Raw genomic sequence first — 21996 nt, forward strand, 5'->3', positions numbered from 1 at the left:
CAAATGGAGAAAGCCTACTCCTTGGAGCAGTTTGGCGTTATCCTCTTTATAGGCTGCGTCCTCTCTCCTAATCTGCATTTGCAGCAGAGACTTAATGTCCTCGGTTCTTCAGGGATAGGTTTCCATCTTTATGTAGATGATACACAGCAGTAAACGTGCCTACTGTATGATGTCGTTGATGAACTCACCCTTCAGTACATGACCCCTAATGTATTCAGAAATGAATTAATGAACTGTATCCAAGTCCAAAAATGAGGATTATTGAGTTCTCCAAAATCACTTAACGCCTGAAGCCTCTACCCATGAACAAGTAATTTTGTAAGTCGAAATGTTGTCTAACCGCACTAAGGAATCTCATACGAATTTGCTGCTTCAGAAATGGGCAATGACCTTTAGAACTGCGAACACTGATCTGTCAGCCAAATCTTAATTACCCGAAATTAACTGACACTGCTGGTAATGGGTCCGAACTCTGCAATCCAAGTTGAAGCCCTGTTGAAATCGTCGGCCAGCTTTACAAGTGCCAGCTGAAGAGAAGTTGAAGCCCACTTAAGTATACAAACAGTGGTGGATGAAATGCTTGAATCAGTCTCAGCCATACATAGGTAATTACTCTGGGCCGCAGTCCAGTTCATCATTCTTTTGCACACTATGCCACCGCTGTTTAGACTTGGCCATATGCAAGTCAGACTTGACCATGCTCCAGGGGCAACAGTCCAGCCCGAACTGCCACGCCAGGTCCACCCTGATCCGGAACACCAGCAACCTAAGACATGTTTAGCCCTTAAGGCTCATCTGTCGGGTGCAGCTTGGTTCCAGTGGCACAGTCTGCACAGGACCCATGCCTGGGCACACCTGTCCCACTTAGTGCATCATACTGAAGTATACAAAAAATAAATACAAGTGGCTGAGATGAATTCAAGCATTCCGTCCATCACTTTTTTGTATACTTCAGTACACTTAAAAATTCCTTCACTGGCACCCACCTACCTTAGGAGTGATGATTGTTTAAGAATCTTCTAACAATCCAACCAGAACACTGCACTTTTGAACCTTGTGGACTCCTGTCACCTTCTCGGCAGTTTTTTGTTTGCGGTTATAATACTCATCAATCCCCCTTGGCAGACGCCTTGCTGTCTGATGTACATGTCTTTGGAACTCTCTCCTTCAAAAGCTTCTACTCATTACAGATCTTTGCTACAAAAAAAGTTGAACACTGGGTTATTTGAAGAAGCTTCTAAATGATCCCCCTTTGTTCTTGTATTTATATGCCTTGAGACGAAGTAAATAATGCAAAATTGCAATATGACATTTTTGTTCACCTGTGTTCTTTTCAGAATGGTAACATCACAGAACTGCTGCTAAAGGAAGGGTTTGCCCGCTGCGTAGACTGGTCCATTGCCATATACACCCAAGGAGCTGAGAAGCTGCGAGCCGCGGAAAGGTAAAGTTCGAGCTACAAAAAACAATTCTAAGACACGGTGAGCAGGTGGGGAGGTGAGAGGAGAAGTGGAGAGAGGATGGTGTAAAAACTTCAGGTTGGAAAGGGCCAGGTGTGCCCTTCACCCCATCCCAAGTCCAGAATATTCCCCCACACCCTAGAAAAAGAAAAAAACATGATAAACAGTGTTTTTGAAAACTAACATTGGCAGGTTGGTTTTGTCTACCTGGTGAATGCCATTCAAAATGCAAAACCATAAGAACCGGTTTGATGAAAACAGGACATGCAAACGTGCTTCCATACATTTTTTTTTTTTTCAAAATCATAGGACCATTCCAGAATACATTATTTAAAAGTCCATTTGTTATCTTTGGTAAGTTCAGTGAGCCATTTGACATAAAATGTCTGATAATTGAAACGAAGTCCATCAAGCAACTCCTTGCTATCCAGAGAAAACTTGCTTTAGAATAAAATATGAATTGGAACACCAGTTGCTTATGTTGGGAGAAGTGCAATGCTTGGCAAATTACAAGGATAGTCTTCCAGGTCAGTGCTTTGTCCAGTGACACTCCTGGTGAGTTGGTGCTCAATAAACCAGTGTTCTGAATTTGCTAACAATTGGGCTATGTTTGTGCACAGCATAAAAAGGGATTCTATAATTAGATTTTGTGTAATACCTGAAACCATACGAGGGAAACATATTAAAAAAGGAGGTGATATTGGTACTGAAACATAGCTTAATATGTAGGGTACATTCTTAACTACAAAACTAAATAGTAGTAGTTGTTTTTTACTCCCAAACCTTGTGTTCATGTATGTCTTATGTTCATTAAACATTTCTCTGTTTGGAAAAATGCCTTTTCTCAAGAAAACTACCACAAAATAAATCTCGCCTATAAAAACTACCTGGTAACTTCTCCAGCATTGGATCCTTCATATATTCACATTTTGAATAATTCCCCGTTGACAGGATGGGTATCGCCAATAGTTTTAAATGGCTGCAAACCGTGATGAGTGACATAGGCCTCAACAGCATAGTTTGTTGACTAGCATATGAAACATGTCTAATGTAGGCGTCCACCAACTGGCAGGGGTTACTGTTCTAAGGGCACAGGCATTGATTTGTTCCACAGACTTTAGCTCGGAAGTTCAATCCAAGATTTTGGCATGTCCTTTGATGGACATAATCATTTTGGGAAATATGTGGTCGATAACCTACAAAATATCAAAACTGGCTCAGTGACAGCACGTTCCCTTGGGGCTTTGGAGTGTAACTTGTGGGAACTGCAATGTGAGATTATCCTCCTTCCTGAAAGGAAAACTAGAGATTTTCAGTTCAATATTCTTTTTACTAAAGGTGGGACAATGGAGACGAATCCTACACCATTTAGAGAACTGAACACATTTCTACAAAAGCAATATTTTGTTAGCAGACACCCCATGAAGTCCTTATGCCCCAGGAGCAAGAACTGCTAGCTTCCTTGGATCTTCGGGATGCATATTTTGATATCCCCGAACATCAGAACCATGGGAAATGACTGTTGGCAGCATTAACAATTCAAAGCACTTAATTCAGACCAAAATAAGCATCCTCTCTTTTCAAAAGGTGCATTGCACCAGTAGCTGTCTTCCTGAGACTGCAAAGTCACAAGCTATATCCTTGCTTGGATGAATGGCTCATCAAAGCCCCAACTAAGGATGAGGCAAATAACTCTATAGCTGCCTGCGTCATCTTGTTCCACAAATTGGATCTAATGCTGAATATGGAAAAATCCATTGTTGAAACAGTGACAAGACTTTAGTTCTTAGGAGCAATCTTAGACACATGCATAGCAAAAACTGTTTCTTTATAAAGAATAGTTAATATACAAGAAATGGCAAAACATTTTGGTCCAAGCCAACAATTGTTCAGATTGTACAAGACACTTCCTGGTCCTGATGTCATGCTACATTGGGACGATAGCATTTTGCAAATTCAGGATGAGAACCATACAGCCAGAACAGGACCATGAATAAAAACAGCTGCCTTATGGGACAACAATGTTCACGCTACACTAAGGTTCAAACAAGCATTAGTATGGTGGAGGTTTCTATCAAACATACGTGGGCACCTCCAATCCCATTCTTTGACGGATAGTATAGTAATTACAGATAAAATAATGGAGGCCTGGGGGGACCACATGCAGGCGGTGTCAGAAGCTTCTGGTCAGATGGAGGAAACTGTCTGTCCTGGAGCTATGGGCCATGAGGCTGACCCTGCAATCATTCTCCTGAGGCTAGCAACGCGAGCCAAGTTTCAGGAGAGACCGATGCTGTGGGACTGGGCAGTCTCAAGTGATGCAGATATTGTAGTGGGACATCTCCCAGGATGCTGAAACAACCGTGCATGTGCTCTGACTGTCTTGAATAGAAGCCCTTCCACAACCAAGGTTCCAAAAATGGGACCAGCCTACAATAGACTAGTTTGCTACTGTGTGGAACAAGAAATGGCAGTTCTGTCAGACTAAGTTCAAGGGCAATATCTTTTTAATGACATCGTTGAATTTGCATACGGCTTTCCTCAGTTAATTCTAATCACCAAGATACTGAGGAAGGCCAAGTTGTATCATAGTCCCTGATCCTCATTATTCCGTTGTTTGTGCAGTGGTACAACAGTTTCACGAGATGCACATGTATTCAGCAATCCTGTGAACAATTCACCATGTTCTACTTTATAAATACAATGGCGAGATACTCCACCACAGCCTCTGTCTCTAAGAATTTGGTACCTGCCCACTACAGTTCGGTCACTTGCACATTACAGCGGACTGCAGGAGCGATCTGGTGCAGGCACATGCACCAGCAGCTATGAAAAATGACAATGCCAAATGTGATGTTTTATAATATGGTGCAAAGATTAGCTTTACTCTAATCTCTTTGTAGCCCTATCAAGTACTTGCAGACCTGGCCAAGAGTGGTCTTAAATACTCTTCAGTTGGAGTCCATTTTGAAGTGATCTCTGGTTTACATGAACCGAAGGCTCTTCCTTTTTCTTGTACAAAGAATTGGAAATACTTTATGAAAGGTCTCTTTAAAACTTTCCCTCCTTTCTCTGTTAAGAGATTAGATCGGTGTCTGCAGTCTAATGTGTCTGACAAGCGTCTTTCCTATATCGTTGTGTGTATAGACACTGACCTAATTGTCTGTCAACAGAGATGTACTGGCCTCCAACCAAAACAGACAAGATCAGTGGCTTGGGCACTTTCTGTTAATTAAATACAAAGGCCAGCACCACACCCCCGTTGTGGATACATCTAGGACCACCAAGACAGAACCAGCACCCTAATTGGACATATGCAGTTGTTGGAGACAAACCAAACCATACGTTTTGATTTTTGGCTCTCGAGACTGTCTTGAAAAAGCCCATCCCTGCTGAAGGGCCAACACGCATGTTGGATGACCCATGTTTATCTTCAAAATGAAATGGTGAGATGGCCACTAAAAATCTATAAACCTAGTCACTGTACCAATAATAAGCAATAGACTGCATTGATATTACGCTTGTATTACTAATAGATATTGTTTACCATATTCCACTACTTCTGTTTTTAAGAGCTTAGGGGTATTGCCTTCTCGGGGTAAGCAAGCAGCATCACTTATTGGGCCAATAGAAGTTAGTGTACCCCAGGACCCTTACCCCTCTGGATGTTCTTATTTACTATAATAGAGCCTTTCCTTTGATATACGGACAGCCATCCTACAAGCCAATGAAAAGTTCATGCCTAAAGTCCCTACAGACTTTCATTTCCTTGTACCTGTTTTACTTCATTCATTTTCCCCTACTTCGATGTCAGAGAGATGTATGCAATAGCTGGATGTGTGCATGTGTATTAGAAGGTACAAAGACAACGCAAAAGACTTGCGAGCATTAGACCAGCTGATTGTCTTTTGGCCGTCCAGGAAGAGCCTGCCTGCTGTCCAAACAGAAGCACAGTGATGGATGGACTTGAGTTAATTTCAGACAATGGTAATTACTATGGTCGCAATCTTTCTTTTTATGCACCATACCCACATCAGTTTGGACCCAGCTATCGGCAAATCAGTCTTGACCCTGCTCCAATTTGGAACAGTCCACCCCGAACTTCCAGCCGATGTCCTTCCTGAAAAAGGATGGACTGGAATGTGACCCGAGAGATTACAAGTGGCTGATATTAATCCAAGCATTCCATACATCACCTTGTTGTACTGTCCAAACAGAGCCTAGAGCATTTGCTGCCAACCTGCATCACCTTTTGGTACCACAAGGCAAAACATCTACTGTTGGGTAGAATGAGGGTGCATTCCACTACAGTCGTCGCAACAACCGGTGTGCTTTATACCAGGGTGCCACTGCATGACATTTGCATAGCAGCAGCGAGAGCGCAGAAACACATACCAAGCATTACTGCCTGGATGTGAAGGTGGTAACTGACTCTGCGGTGCGGCAGGCAGTTTTACAGAACCTTTTTCATATGATGAGCCTGCTTACCACGTTGTTCTAATACTATGTACTGCTTACTGTTTTGACTGAAACATGTAAATATACAATAGGTCCAATGCTGTAGAATTACCTATAACTCCAGTTCTCAGTGTTTGTTTCTTTCTCCTCAGAGGATCCTTATCAATAGTCATAAGCACAGAACAGTCTCGCCCACGTGCGAGGACAGGACTATTCAGTGCTTATAACTTTGATAAGGATTCCCCTAGAAGAGAACTAGGATTACAGATAAGAAATGTATCACTATTTGATCCTCCTCCGCAATCAGAGGCTCACTTCTATCATGTACTCTTCATACTTGTGTATGAAATCTGACCTAAGGTGGGCTCTAGGGTGAGTGGGAGATGGATGTGCTATTAAATAAGCACCATTGACACATGACCTTTTTAACATGATTTACTGCTGTTACCAGTGGTACCCAGTCTGACAGGGAATGATTCAAGCATGTAAATATACAGGGAGTGCAGAATTATTAGGCAAATGAGTATTTTGACCACATCAGCCTCTTTATGCATGTTGTCTTACTCCAAGCTGTATAGGCTCGAAAGCCTACTACCAATTAAGCATATTAGGTGATGTGCATCTCTGTAATGAGAAGGGGTGTGGTCTAATGACATCAACACCCTATATCAGGTGTGCATAATTATTAGGCAACTTCCTTTCCTTTGGCAAAATGGGTCAAAAGAAGGACTTGACAGGCTCAGAAAAGTCAAAAATAGTGAGATATCTTGCAGAGGGATGCAACACTCTTAAAATTGCAAAGCTTCTGAAGCGTGATCATCGAACAATCAAGCGTTTCATTCAAAATAGTCAACAGGGTCGCAAGAAGCGTGTGGAAAAACCAAGGCGCAAAATAACTGCCCATGAACTGAGAAAAGTCAAGCGTGCAGCTGCCACGATGCCACTTGCCACCATTTTGGCCATATTTCAGAGCTGCAACATCACTGGAGTGCCCAAAAGCACAAGGTGTGCAATACTCAAGAGACATGGCCAAGGTAAGAAAGGCTGAAAGACGACCACCACTGAACAAGACACACAAGCTGAAACGTCAAGACTGGGCCAATAAATATCTCAAGACTGATTTTACTAAGGTTTTATGGACTGATGAAATGAGAGTGAGTCTTGATGGGCCAGATGGATGGGCCCGTGGCTGGATTGGTAAAGGGCAGAGAGCTCCAGTCCGACTCAGACGCCAGCAAGGTGGAGGTGGAGTACTGGTTTGGGCTGGTATCATCAAAGATGAGCTTGTGGGGCCTTTTCGGGTTGAGGATGGAGTCAAGCTCAACTCCCAGTCCTACTGCCAGTTCCTGGAAGACACCTTCTTCAAGCAGTGGTACAGGAAGAAGTCTGCATCCTTCAAGAAAAACATGATTTTCATGCAGGACAATGCTCCATCACACGCGTCCAAGTACTCCACAGCGTGGCTGGCAAGAAAGGGTATAAAAGAAGGAAATCTAATGACATGGCCTCCTTGTTCACCTGATCTGAACCCCATTGAGAACCTGTGGTCCATCATCAAATGTGAGATTTACAAGGAGGGAAAACAGTACACCTCTCTGAACAGTGTCTGGGAGGCTGTGGTTGCTGCTGCACGCAATGTTGATGGTGAACAGATCAAAACACTGACAGAATCCATGGATGGCAGGCTTTTGAGTGTCCTTGCAAAGAAAGGTGGCTATATTGGTCACTGATTTGTTTTTGTTTTGTTTTTGAATGTCAGAAATGTATATTTGTGAATGTTGAGATGTTATATTGGTTTCACTGGTAATAATAAATAATTGAAATGGGTATATATTTTTTTTTGTTAAGTTGCCTAATAATTATGCACAGTAATAGTCACCTGCACACACAGATATCCCCCTAACATAGCTAAAACTAAAAACTACTTCCAAAAATATTCAGCTTTGATATTAATGAGTTTTTTGGGTTCATTGAGAACATGGTTGTTGTTCAATAATAAAATTAATCCTCAAAAATACAACTTGCCTAATAATTCTGCACTCCCTGTATGAAAGATGCCAATGCTGGAGTAAGTTAAGTAACCAACTTGAGTATCATGTTTCTATATTATCTTGTGGTTCTGGTGACATTAATGGCCCATTCAGCCTTGGGTCTTGTGGTTTGAGGCCCTAATATAAACCCTTATTAAACCATACTACAGTTACCTGTTACATATTATCTATCTCTCCATCTATATCTCTCCATATATCTATCTCTCTCTCTCCCCTATCATCTCATAATCTCTCCATCTCTTTGAATCCGCACAAAACCTTCAGAAACATTTTATAAATTGCAAGTTCTTTGCAAGCAGTTTAATGCAAAACCTTCGGGGGAGGCGAGTCCCAAATTTTATGTCTTAAATACTATTTCACATTGGAGAATTTGTTTTACTTTGCAGAAAAAAACGCTTAACAAAATTACACCAGACTTAGCTTGAAACTAGAACTGTAATCAGAGGTGTCCTTTTGTGAAAAATTGTTGAATAGTATTTGAGATTTTAACCTTTCAGATGTGGTCCAGAGGTTAATTATAAAGGTATCTTGATGGTTCATTTGCGGATCATTTGAGGATTTAGGTCATCGAATCCTCTGAGAATAAAGAAGTTGAAAATAAACAAATCCCATTCAAGAGTAATATTAGATGCTTGGCTGCTTTTTATAACACAAAATAGTGCTTTGAAACCCATTTTTCACAGTGAAATGTGGAAAATGTTTCAGGGTTCCCTATGCATTACTCCATCATAATGACAGCCCCCAAAAAACACTTTGCAAAGCATTGATTGTCAGAGCTATTGAGATTAAGCTGCATGGAGAACTACATTTTGCGGCTGGTAAACCCAAATTGTTAAACACAAAAATTGGCAGTAATTTGATCCTTTTGATCTATAAACACTTTTTGTGAAACATGCACATGGTTTCAAATCCACCAAATCGAAAATTAAGCAATAAATGCTGCTGCCACAATAGCATAAATCCACTGGCCCTCGCCATTGTCAATTGTTGTACATAAACGTTAAATAAAATGTAAAAGTTTTATTTCATCCGTCCCCGCTGTTAGATGCATTTTTGAAGAAAATAACTGTTCGATGGCATCTGTCGCTGTAGATTCGCATGTTTTGCATAGCTCGCCATCTGGTGTTGGGTCGGAGTGTTACAAGTTGTTTTTCTTCGAAGAAGTCTTTCGAGTCACGGGACGGAGTGACTCCTCCTTTTGTCTCCATTGCGCATGGGCGTCGACTCCATCTTCGATTGTTTTTTTTCCGCCATTGGGTTCGGACGTGTTCCTGTCGCTCCGAGTTTCGGAACGGAAAAACAGCTAAATTTCGGAAGATTTTCGTCGGTATTGTTGCGTTCGGGATCGGCGTAGTTAGAATCAACACCGCACTGAAGATCGAAGAGCTCCGGAACCCTTCGGGGTAGTTTCGATCCCCCGTCAGGGCCTGCTCGGCCCGACCGCGTGTAGAAGAACGCCGATGGAACGGACCCCGTTCCGTTTCTGTCCCGAATGCCACAACAAATACCCCTATACAGACCAACACTTGGTCTGTAACCTGTGCTTGTCACCTGAGCACAGCGAAGACACTTGCGAGGCCTGTCGTGCGTTCCGGTCCCGAAAAACACTCCGAGACCGTCGAGCCAGGAGACTTCAAATGGCGTCCACGCCGACAGCCCGCCGAGAGTTCGAGGCTCAAGAGGAAGAAGAAACCTTTTCGATCCACGAATCAGACTCCGAAGAATTCGACGATACACGAACCGTGAGTAAGACGTCGAAAACCACTCAGAAGAAGATTTACAAGGCCCAGGGGACGCCACTGCCACCAGGCCATGGCTCGACCCATAAATTCGGTGACCGACCGTCGGCACCGGAAAAGGCCCAAACAGTGCCGGCACCATCCGACTCCGGTACGCAGCCTTCTCGGGACCGAGAAAGTGCTGGAGACAAGCATCGAGGTGTAGACACAGCTCGACGCCGAGACAGCGGCACCGACGAAGATCGACGCCGAGAGGTTTCGGCTCCGAAAAAGAAAGTCACCTCGGAGCCGAAGAAAAATGCAGACAGGGTTTCGGTGCCAAAACAACCGGCAACCGACCCAGTTTCAGGCTCTTATACAGAGGAGCAATCACTCACCTCCCAAATGCGAAAGCATAGGTTTGAGGAAGAGCTGCAATCCACCGATATAGACCATACGCAGAAACGTATTTTTATACAGGAGGGAACAGGAAAAATAAGCACCCTTCCCCCTATTAGGAGAAAGAGAAGACTTGAATTTCAATCTGACCAACCACCACAAACAAAAATGGTGAAGGTTACTCCGCCACCCTCTCCTCCACCAATGATTCACGTCTCACCAGCACAAACTCCCATCACATTCCCCGGCTCACACCACCATGAGCCAAGGTGATCAAGATCAGGACCCATGGGACTTATACAACGCCCCTGTGTCAGATAACAGTCCGGAAACATACCCTACAAAGCCATCACCACCAGAAGACAGCACGGCATATTCTCAGGTGGTGGCTAGAGCAGCACAATTCCACAATGTAATCCTCCACTCAGAACAAGTCGAGGATGACTTTCTGTTCAATACCCTCTCCTCCACCCACAGCTCCTACCAAAGCCTGCCTATGCTTCCTGGTATGCTTAGGCACGCAAAAGACATCTTTAAGGAGCCGGTCAAAAGTAGGGCAATCACACCAAGGGTGGAAAAAAGTATAAGGCGCCGCCTACAGACCCTATTTTCATCACTACACAGCTGCCACCAGATTCTGTCGTTGTAGGAGCTGCTAGGAAAAGGGCCAACTCCCACACATCTGGGGATGCACCACCCCCAGATAAGGAAAGCCGCAAGTTCGATGCAGCTGGAAAGAGTCGCAGCACAAGCTGCAAACCAGTGGCGCATCGCTAACTCTCAGGCACTACTTGCGCGCTATGACAGAGCCCATTGGGATGAGATGCAACATCTCATTGAACATCTACCTAAGGACCTACAAAAGAGGGCAAAGCAAGTGGTTGAGGAAGGACAGAACATTTCAAACAACCAAATACGCTCCTCCATGGACGCTGCAGACACAGCTGCAAGGCCAATTAATACATCTGTAACCATCAGGAGGCATGCGTGGCTACGAACGTCTGGATTTAAACCAGAGATTCAGCAGGCGGTTCTCAATATGCCATTCAACCAAAAAGAACTGTTCGGTCCAGAAGTGGACACAGCGATTGAGAAACTTAAAAAAGACACGGACACTGCTAAAGCCATGGGCGCACTCTACTCCCCGCAGAGCAGAGGAAATTACAGCACCTTCCGTAAAACACCCTTTAGAGGGGGGTTTCGGGGTCAGGGCACACAAGCCAGCACCTCAGAGGCAACACCGTCCAGTTACCAGGGACAGTACAGAGGAGGTTTTCGGGGACAATATAGAGGGCAATTCCCTAGGAATAGGGGAAAATTTCAAAGCCCCAAAACCCCTACTACTAAGCAGTGACTCATGTCACTCACCCCCTCCACACAACACCAGTGGGGGGAAGAATAGGTCATTATTACAAAGCATGGGAGGCGATCACTACAGACACTTGGGTTCTAGCAATTATCCAACATGGTTATTGCATAGAATTTCTACAATTCCCTCCGAACATACCACCAAGAGCACAAAATTTGTCCAAACATAATTCGAAGCTTCTGGAGATAGAAGTGCAGGCTCTATTACAAAAGAATGCAATCGAGTTAGTACCAAACACACAAATAAACACAGGAGTTTATTCACTGTACTTCTTGATACCAAAGAAAGACAAAACACTAAGACCAATCCTAGACCTCAGAATACTAAACACATACATCAAATCAGACCACTTTCACATGGTCACACTACAAGAAGTGTTACCATTGCTAAAACTACACGACTACATGCCAACCTTAGACCTCAAAGACGCGTATTTCCATATACCAATACATCCGTCGCACAGGAAATACCTAAGGTTTGTATTCAAAGGAATACACTACCAATTCAAGGTACTGCCTTTCGGTTTAACAACCGCACCAAGAGTCTTTACCAAATGTCTAGCAGTAGTCGCTGCACACATCAGAAGGCAGCAAATACATGTGTTCCCGTATCTAGACGACTGGCTAATCAAGGCCCATTCGTTAAGTGCTCAAACCACACAAATCAAATCATACAAACCCTCTACAAACTAGGGTTCACCGTCAACTTCACGAAATCCAACATTCTGCCGTGCAAGGTACAACAATACCTATGAGCCATAATAGACACAACAAAAGGAGTAGCCACTCCAAGTCCACAAAGAATTCAAAATTTCAACAACATCATACAACGCATGTATCCGACACAAAAGATACAAGCAAAGGTGATATTACAACTCCTAGGCATGATGTCTTCATGCATAGCCATTGTCCCAAACGCAAGACTGCACATGAGGCCCTTACAACAGTGCCTAGCATCTCAGTGGTCACAAGCACAGGGTCACCTTATAGATCTGGTGTTAATAGACCGCCAAACTTACCTCTCGGTTCTATGGTGGAACAATATAAATTTAAACAAAGGGCGGCCTTTCCGAGACCCAGTGCCACAATACGTAATAACAGATGCTTCCATGACAGGGTGGGGAGCACACCTCGATCAACACAGCATACAAGGACAATGGAACGTACATCAAACAAAATTGCATATAAATCACCTAGAACTGCTAGCAGTTTTTCAAGCACTAAAGGCTTTTCAACCAATAATAGTTCACAAATACATTCTCGTCAAAACAGACAACATGACAACAATGTATTATCTAAACAAACAAGGGGGGACACACAACGCAGTTGAACCTTCTGGCACAAAAAATATGGCGTTGGGCAATTCACAACCAAATTCGCCTAATAGCACAATTTATCCCAGGGATTCAAAATCAACTCGCAGACAATCTCTCTCGAGATCACCAACAGGTCCACAAATGGGAAATTCACCCCCAAATTCTGAAAACTTACTTCACGCTCTGGGGTACACCTCAGATAGACTTGTTTGCGACAAAAGAGAACGCAAAATGCCAAAACTTCGCATCCAGATACCCACACAGGCAGTCCCACGGCAATGCCCTATGGATGAACTGGTCAGGGATATTTGCCTACGCTTTTCCTCCTCTCCCTCTCCTTCCTTATCTGGTAAACAAACTCAGTCAAAACAAACTCAAACTCATATTAATAGCACCAACTTGGGCAAGACAACACTGGTACACAACACTGCTAGACCTATCAGTAGTACCCCACATCAAATTGCCCAACAAGCCGGATCTGTTAACACAACAGATCAGACACCCAGATCCAGCATCGCTGAATCTGGCTCCTGAAATCCTAGAATTCGGACACTTACAGCTTACCCAGGAATGTATGGAAGTCATTAAGCAAGCCAGAAGGCCATCCACCAGGCACTGTTATGCAAGTAAATGGAAGAGGTTTGTTTGCTACTGCCATATTAATCAAATCCAACCATTACACGCAACTCCAAAACATGTAGTGGGTTACTTGCTTCACTTACAAAAATCTAACCTGGCTTTCTCTTTGTAAGGAAATGCCTCCTTGGCATGGTTACCCCCTGACTTTTTGCCTTTGCTGATGCTATGTTTTGAATTGAAAGTGTGCTGAGGCCTGCTAACCAGGCCCCAGCACCAGTGTTCTTTCCCTAACCTGTACTTTTGATTCCACAATTGGCACACCCTGGCATCCAGATAAGTCCCTTGTAACTGGTACCTCTGGTACCAAGGGCCCTGATGCCAGGGAAGGTCTCTAAGGGCTGCAGCATGTATTATGCCACCCTAAGAGACCCCTCACTCAGCACAGACACACTGCTTACCAGCTTGTGTGTGCTAGTGAGAACAAAATGAGTAAGTCGACATGGCACTCCCCTCAGGGTGCCATGCCAACCTCACTGCCTATGCAGTATAGGTAAGACACCCCTCTAGCAGGCCTTACAGCCCTAAGGCAGGGTGCACTATACCCTAGGTGAGGGTACCAGTGCATGAGCACTGTGCCCCTACAGTGTCTAAGCAAAACCTTAGACATTGTAAGTGCAGGGTAGCCATAAGAGTATATGGTCTGGGAGTCTGTTTTACACGAACTCCACAGCCCCATAATGGCTACACTGAAAACTGGGAAGTTTGGTATCAAACTTCTCAGCACAATAAATGCACACTGATGCCAGTGTACATTTTATTGTAAAATACACCACAGAGGGCACCTTAGAGGTGCTCCCTGAAACTTAACCGACTATCTGTGTAGGCTGACTGGTTCCAGCAGCCTGCCACACTAGAGACATGTTGCTGGCCCCATGGGGAGAGTGCCTTTGTCACTCTGAGGCCAGTAACAAAGCCTGCACTGGGTGGAGATGCTAACACCTCCCCCAGGCAGGAGCTGTAACACCTGGCGGTGAGCCTCAAAGGCTCACCCCTTTGTCACAGCCCAGCAGGGCACTCCAGCTTAGTGGAGTTGCCCGCCCCCTCCGGCCACGGCCCCCACTTTTGGCGGCAAGGCTGGAGGGAACAAAGAAAGCAACAAGGAAGAGTCACTGGCCAGTCAGGACAGCCCCTAAGGTGTCCTGAGCTGAGGTGACTCTAACTTTTAGAAATCCTCCATCTTGCAGATGGAGGATTCCCCCAATAGGATTAGGGATGTGACCCCCTCCCCTTGGGAGGAGGCACAAAGAGGGTGTACCCACCCTCGGGGCTAGTAGCCATTGGCTACTAACCCCCCAGACCTAAACACGCCCTTAAATTTAGTATTTAAGGGCTCTCCCTGAACCTAGAAACTAGATTCCTGCAACAACAAGGACTGCCTAGCTGAAAACCCCTGCAGAGGAAGCCCAGAAGACAACAACTGCCTTGGCTCCAGAAACTCACCGGCCTGTCTCCTGCCTTCCAAAGAACTCTGCTCCAGCGACGCCTTCCAAAGGGACCAGCGACCTCTGCATCCTCTGAGGACTGCCCTGCTTCGACGACGACAAGAAACTCCTGAGGACAGCGGACCTGCTCCAAAAAGACTGCAACTTTATCCAAAGGAGCAGCTTTAAAGAACCCTGCAATCTCCCCGCAAGAAGCGTGAGACTTGCAACACTGCACCCGGCGACCCCGACTCGGCTGGTGGAGAACCAACACCTCAGGGAGGACCCCCGGACTACTCTACGACTGTGAGTACCAAAACCTGAGCCCCCACAGCGCCGCCTGCAGAGGGAATCCCGAGGCTTCCCCTGACCGCGACTCTCTGAAACCTAAGTCCCGACGCCTGGAAAAGACCCTGCACCCGCAGCCCCCAGGACCTGAAGGACCGGACTTTCACTGCAGAAGTGACCCCCAGGAGTCCCTCTCCCTTGCCCAAGTGGAGGTTTCCCCGAGGTTGCATTTCTCATCGCTATTACTTCTCTAAGGAGAGTAAGCGAGATTCAGGCGTTTACAATACAAGAACCTTTTATACAACTACATAAAAATAAGGTCGTCCTAAGGACTAATCCTAAATTTCTACCAAAGGTTATTTCACCGTTCCATCTGAATCAAACAGTGGAACTTCCAGTGTTCTTCCCACAGCCAGATTCCGTAGCTGAAGGGCACTACATACATTAGATGTTAAAAGAGCATTAATGTATTACATTGACAGAACAAGGAACATCAGACTAAACAACTATTGCATTCCAAAAACCTCATGCAGGAAATCCAATATCAAAACAAGGTATAGCCAGATGGATAGTTAAATGCATTCAAATCTGCTACCTTAAAGCTAAACGACAGCTGCCCATTACACCAAGGGCACACTCAACCAGAAAGAAAGGTGCTACCATGGCCTTTCTAGGAAACATACCAATGCAAGAAATATGTAAGGCAGCCACATGGTCTACGCCTCACACATTTACCAAGCACTACTGTGTAGACGTGTTATCCGCACAACAAGCCACAGTAGGTCAAGCCGTATTAAGAACATTGTTTCAGACTACTTCCACTCCTACAGGCTGAGCCACCGCTTTTGGGGAGATAACTGCTTACTAGTCTATGCAAAACATGCGTATCTACAGCGACAGATGCCATCGAACTGAAAATGTCACTTACCCAGTGTACATCTGTTCGTGGCATCAGTCGCTGTAGATTCGCATGTGCCCTCCCGCCTCCCCGGGAGCCTGTAGCAGTTCGGAAGTTACCTTCAACTATTATTTAAACCTTAAATAGGTACATACCTAGTCACTCCATTGCATGGGCACTATTACTACAATACAACTCCTACCTCACCCTCTGCGGGGAAAAACAATCGAAGATGGAGTCGACGCCCATGCGCAATGGAGACAAAAGGAGGAGTCACTCGGTCCCGTGACTCGAAAGACTTCTTCGAAGAAAAACAACTTGTAACACTCCGACCCAACACCAGATGGCGAGCTATGCAAAACATGCGAATCTACAGCGACTGATGCCACGAACAGATGTACACTGGGTAAGTGACATTTTAATTTCAAACTAACTACACAAAATAAATATGCAGTGAAAAGTATTGCCATTTCGGTTTTGGTACCATTTACAAAGCACTCCTCAGCTTCGGTTTATTTTTTCACCAGAATTCCTCAAGGACAATAGTGAACTGGAATTTGACCTTTGCTTTATAGTAAAAAAAAAAAAAAAAACTTTGTTTATTACTACTGTTACTGTAAACACCTATTTTCACTATCATGGCATAAATAACATACATATGAACAGGCTACATAACTGCTAATTATTTAACAGTCCATTACCCTAATAGAGTGAAAGTGATACAAGAAAATTAAGTTTACTCCCTCGTGTTCCAATTACTTTACACATTTCTCCCTTTAGACACGAGGCCGTTTCAATGTACCTTACTTCACAAATTTAACCCCTTGCTGTCTAGATTTGTTCCAACTTTTTTAATAAAATAAACACACGTGAATGTGTAAATTGTATTCACAAATATACAGAGTAGTACATATTCATTATTGAAGGGAAGGGGAGAACATCATGACTCACTCGAGGCTTCCCTTTTCCTGACTTATCGCCCAGCACCACACTCAACAGAGACAATAAATGGCATATTACATAATGCTCATCTACATATATTCTTGAGCTATATTTGCTCCAGGCATTGGAACTAAAGGCACTCAGTGCCATTTACCATGTTTTCCTACATCAGATCTTTGTGTCCTTGTGAAGATAAAGCGCAATGAAGGTAGTACTATGTGGGATGGCATGTTTGGCTATAGATACACATGCTCTGCGTACTTCTGCATCTAGTGTTGGATCTGGAAAGGTTGCAAGTTTTTCTTTATAGTCTTTCGAGTCATGAGGTATAGTGACTCCTCTCGTTGATAATGTGCATGGGCATAGACTCCATTGTTAGGTTGTTAATTTATGCCACTGGGTCCGGTTATCTTTTCACTGAGCTCTGGATGGGGACCATTTTTCGGACTCTTCAAGATTCCTCCCATACCATCTGTATTGTCTTTCGAACTTGTTTCCTATCTTGCTTTCTGGGAACAAAGTAACTACCTGTCGACTAAATGTGCCCTCAGAGGCCGTCTGGGCTTTGCCCTTCGAGCTGCCATTTTCTTGGTTTCAGCTTTTTGAGAATGATCTTTTGATGCAACGGACTACCTTCCATTTCTGCCCCACGTGCCACTTGAAGTTCCCATGGACCGACCAGCACCAGGTCTGCAACCTATATCTCTGGACTATAACGAGGAGGACTGTGAGGCTTGCTAGTCTTTTTGATCTAAGAAAACTTACGAGATCGAAGAGCCAGTCTTCGCAAGATGTAACAAGTGACTGATAAATCCCAGATATTTTCAGACTCCAATCACCATGTCTGAACAGGAGCAGGAACTTCAAGAGTCCTGGGCTGCAGAGGAAGTGGCCTTCTCCGTCAAGGATTTGGACTCCAAAATCAATAGAGTGCTCGAGATGCATGACCTTCCTCCGGCTCAATCAACTGAGTACCAGCTCATGCTCGGCCTTAAATATCCTCTACCACCGAAGGAAAGGCTATTGGGCTGCCACTGCCATCGGGCCATAGCCAAGATCGAAAAACGAATTAAGAAGCCCTGCTACAGAGATCGGCTCTGAAAAGCAACCCTAGGCTTCAGTACTAAGCCAAACACCACAATGCTCTGCAACGAAAGCTTTACCCTCCCACCCTGCGGGCCTACTTCGGCATTGAAGAGATCCCTGCCCGCCTCGGCAACAACAGTTCCTAGACCGAACCTCAAGAGCTCCTCGGTGCTGAAAAGATTGTCACCACACCTTAGGAGCCGACTAGTTCTGTTGAGCCTATCCTCCACAAAATGAAGAAGCAGCTCTATTCCAAACTGTTGCAGCTTCATATTCAACCTCAGGCAGGACATATCTTTTTTAAGGCTGTAATATGCACATCTTTTAAGAGGCCATTGATGTTCCTTAGTCTCCTGCCAAGCACAAAAGTGGATAGAGACTGCTGACATACTCTCCTCCACCTTCCTTTCACCACCAGCCACACACCACCCCACTCACCTTCTTAGGGTAACCCTCTTGATGTTACATAGCAGGGTTCACCTCACTATTTCTATGACATTTGACACAGGGGATGATATTGTTCTTTTCTCCCCATACATAGACCAATGGTCCCAGTATGATGCTTACCCCTACACAAATATTGATCCTGATGTCTACCCAACTAGATCATCCTCACTCGATAATACTGCTTTCTTTCAGGAACTGATTAAAAAAGCAGCCATGTGCCTCTAGATAAAGAGCAAACTGATGACTATTTTTTGTTTGTAACACTAACTACATCTCATAGAGCCACACAATACATTCCAATGCTTAAGGGTATGATGAGGCACGCAGAAGAGATTTTTGAAGATCCTTCCAAGGCATGCATAATCACTTCACATGTAGAAAAGGATAAAGCTTCCCCCTCAGACCCAGTTTTGATTAGAGGGCAGATCACTGCAAATTCCTTAGTGGTCTCTAATGCAAGAGAATCGGCTCCCAAGCAGCTTGCTGATGCTTTGTCTCCTGACAAGGAGAGCCAGCTGATGGACACCTCTGGTAAGCGGTTTGCTGCTCAAGCAGCCAGCCATTGATGCATTGCTAATACACAAGGTCTGCTTGCTAGATATGACTGTGCCCACTGGGATGAAATGGAGGAACCCCTCATATCTCCCAGGGGAGCAAAGGAAAAGAGAACAAGAATATGTTGGTGAAGGCCAGACTACCTCTAAAAACTGAATTCGCTGTGTCTTGGACTCTGCAGACACAGCCACTCAAGGCATCAATACTTGTGTCCTCTTATGACGACATTTGTAGCTACGCATTTCTGGTTTAAAACTGGAGGTACATCATACCATCTTCAATGTACCTTTTGATAACTGAGCACCTTTTCAGCCCACAGGTGACAAAGCACTCGAAAATGAAACAAGATAACGAGGAAGATAAATCCATAGGAGCTCTCAAAACCGCTACTTCTTGTGGGGCCTTTCTTTGACAGTTATATAAAACAGCCTCCAAACCATCAGCAACAGTAACATCCTCATCTTATCCGAAAGACCAGCCTCGCTTATCCTCCTGAAGAGGATTTTACAAAGCTTCTTACAGGGGAAATAATAAGAGGCCTAGGGAAACACCCACCCCTAGAGGCTCTTCCACTGCCTCCAAGCAGTGAGACCTTCACCTTCCTTCCTACTAACACCTTTCTGAGGACTTCAACTCTTTTTTCATCACTGGCAAAATACCACAACAGATCATTGGGTGTTGGATGTTATCCAACATGGTTGCTATCTGGAGCTCATTTCCGCACCTCCAAACATTCCCCCCTGCAATCACAAGCTTTCAGCTGACCATATCATTCTGCTCAAACAGGAAGGGCAAGCCCTAACAAGCAAAGGAGCAATAGAACCAGTTCCTCTACACCATAGAGGAACAGGAGTATACTCTGTTTTCTCATCCCTGAAAAGGATGGCTCCTTAAGGCGTATTCTAGGTCTCAGGCCTCTAAAGCACTACATCCGGTCAGAAAACTTCCATATGGTCACTCTTATGAATGTTATCCCACTGCTTCAACAAGGAAACTTTTTCAGCACTAGATCTAAAAGACTCCTACTTTCCCATTGCCATACACCCAGCACATTGCAAATACCTCAGATTTGTGATAGCAGGACAAGATTACCAATTCAGAGTACTTCTCTTCGGGGTCACAACTGTGCCAAAGGTCTTCACAAAATGCCTAGCTGTTGTCACAGCTCACTTGCGCAGATAAAATATCCACATCTTCCCATATCTGAACGACTGGCTCATCAAAGCCAGTACCCTGAAAAAAATGTCTGCACCACACATGTAATCATCGACTTGCTCAATCAATTGGGTTTCCCTGTCAGTTTCCAAAAATCCCATCTGAATCCTCTTCAGATCCAGCCCTATCTAAAGGCTATTCTGAGCACACAAGGACTAGCCTTTCCCCAATGTGGCAAGGATAGAAAACTTTCAGACACAACTCTCCCATTTCCACCCCAGTCACCAAGTGTCAGTAAAATGTGTTGAGGCTTCTGGTCAAGATGGCCTCTTGCATTGCCATTGTGCCACATTCCCGTCTTCACTTGCATGAGTTGCAGGAATGTCTTGTGCGCCAATGGTCTCAGGCTCAGGGTCATCTAAAATATCTGGTGTGTAGACAGCCCCACCCATTGCTTTCTACAATGGTTGAACAAAGCCAGTCTCTTGAAAGGGTGGCCTTTCATAGATCCTGTCCAACAGATCATTCTGACAATGTATGCCTCTGATAGGGTGAGGGTGCTCACCTTCAGGATCTCAGTCCAAGGTCTCTGGGATCCCACACATCATACACTCTACATCAATCACCCAGAGCTGCTACCTGCTCACCTAGCGTTCAGTTTGTAGTACACATAAACAGGGTAGTCCTCATACGCATAGACAACATGGCAACTATTGGAAATGGCCCTTTTTGCAGGGTTATCCCCAAACTTTTTGCCTTCTTCCTCCTATTTTTTCAGGTCTGTTTTTGTTGGATTATTGTCTCTGCGCACTTTACCACTGCTAATCAGTGCTAAAGTGCAACTGCTCCCTATAGAAATTGTACTGTTGATTTGATTTATCCATGATTGGCATATTTGATTTACTGGTAAGTCCCTATTAAGTGCACTAGAGGTGCCCAGGGCCTGTAAATCAAATGCTACTAGTGGGCCTGCAGCACTGGTTGTGCCAACCACATAAGTAGCTATGTAATCCTGTCTCAGACCTGCCATTGCAGTGTGTGTGTGCAGTTTTGACTGTAACTTCGACTTGGCAAGTGTACCTACTTGCCAGGCCTAAACCTTCCCTTTTCTTACATGTAAGGCACCCCTAAGGTAGGTCCTAGGTAGCCCCAAGGACAGGGTGCAGTGTATGGTTAAGGTAGGACATATAGTAATGTGTTTTATATGTCCTGAGAGTGAACTATTGCTAAATTCGTTCTTCACTGTTGCAAGGCCTGTCCCTCTCATAGGTTAACATGGGGGCTACCTTTAAATCTGATTAAAGTGTAGATTCCCTTTGGAAGCAGATGAACATGTGGAGTTTGGGGTCTCAGAGTTCACAATTTAAAAATACATCTTTTAGTAAAGTTGATTTTAAGATTGTGTGTTTGAAAATGCCACTTTTAGAAAGTGAGCATTTTCTTACTTATACCATTTCTGTAACTCTGCCTGTTTGTGGATTCCCTGTCTGGGTCATTTTGACAGTTGGGCTGTTCACACCTCTCCTCTAGACAGTGACACAAAGGGGGCTGGGGGGCAGCCTGCATATCTTGATTGGCCATTTGTGCTTGAGGGGCGGGGCGGAGTGGTCACTCACACCTGAAAGGACAGTGCCTGCCCTCACACAATGCTGTCTCCGACCCCCTGGTGAGTGTCTGGGGCCTGGCCTGGACAAGGAAGGATCTTGCAAACACTTGAGACTTTGCTTTGAAGTTTGCAAACTTCAAAGGCAGAACTGGGTATAAGAAGCAGACCCAAAACCCCAGACTTTTAGAA

General features: G+C 44.5%; 1 protein-coding gene across 1 annotated transcript in view; it reads left to right on the top strand.

Moving 5' to 3' along the window:
* The window catches only part of SND1 (staphylococcal nuclease and tudor domain containing 1), a 1722638-nt gene that overhangs the window by 135368 nt on the left and 1565274 nt on the right, over positions 1-21996 (top strand). The window contains exon 8 of the mRNA XM_069229374.1: positions 1338-1444. Coding sequence (XP_069085475.1) covers positions 1338-1444 — 107 coding nt within the window. The remainder of the gene's footprint in view (positions 1-1337; positions 1445-21996) is intronic.

Source organism: Pleurodeles waltl, chromosome 4_1 (genome assembly GCF_031143425.1).
Source record: "Pleurodeles waltl isolate 20211129_DDA chromosome 4_1, aPleWal1.hap1.20221129, whole genome shotgun sequence".
Lineage (NCBI taxonomy): Eukaryota > Metazoa > Chordata > Amphibia > Caudata > Salamandridae > Pleurodeles > Pleurodeles waltl.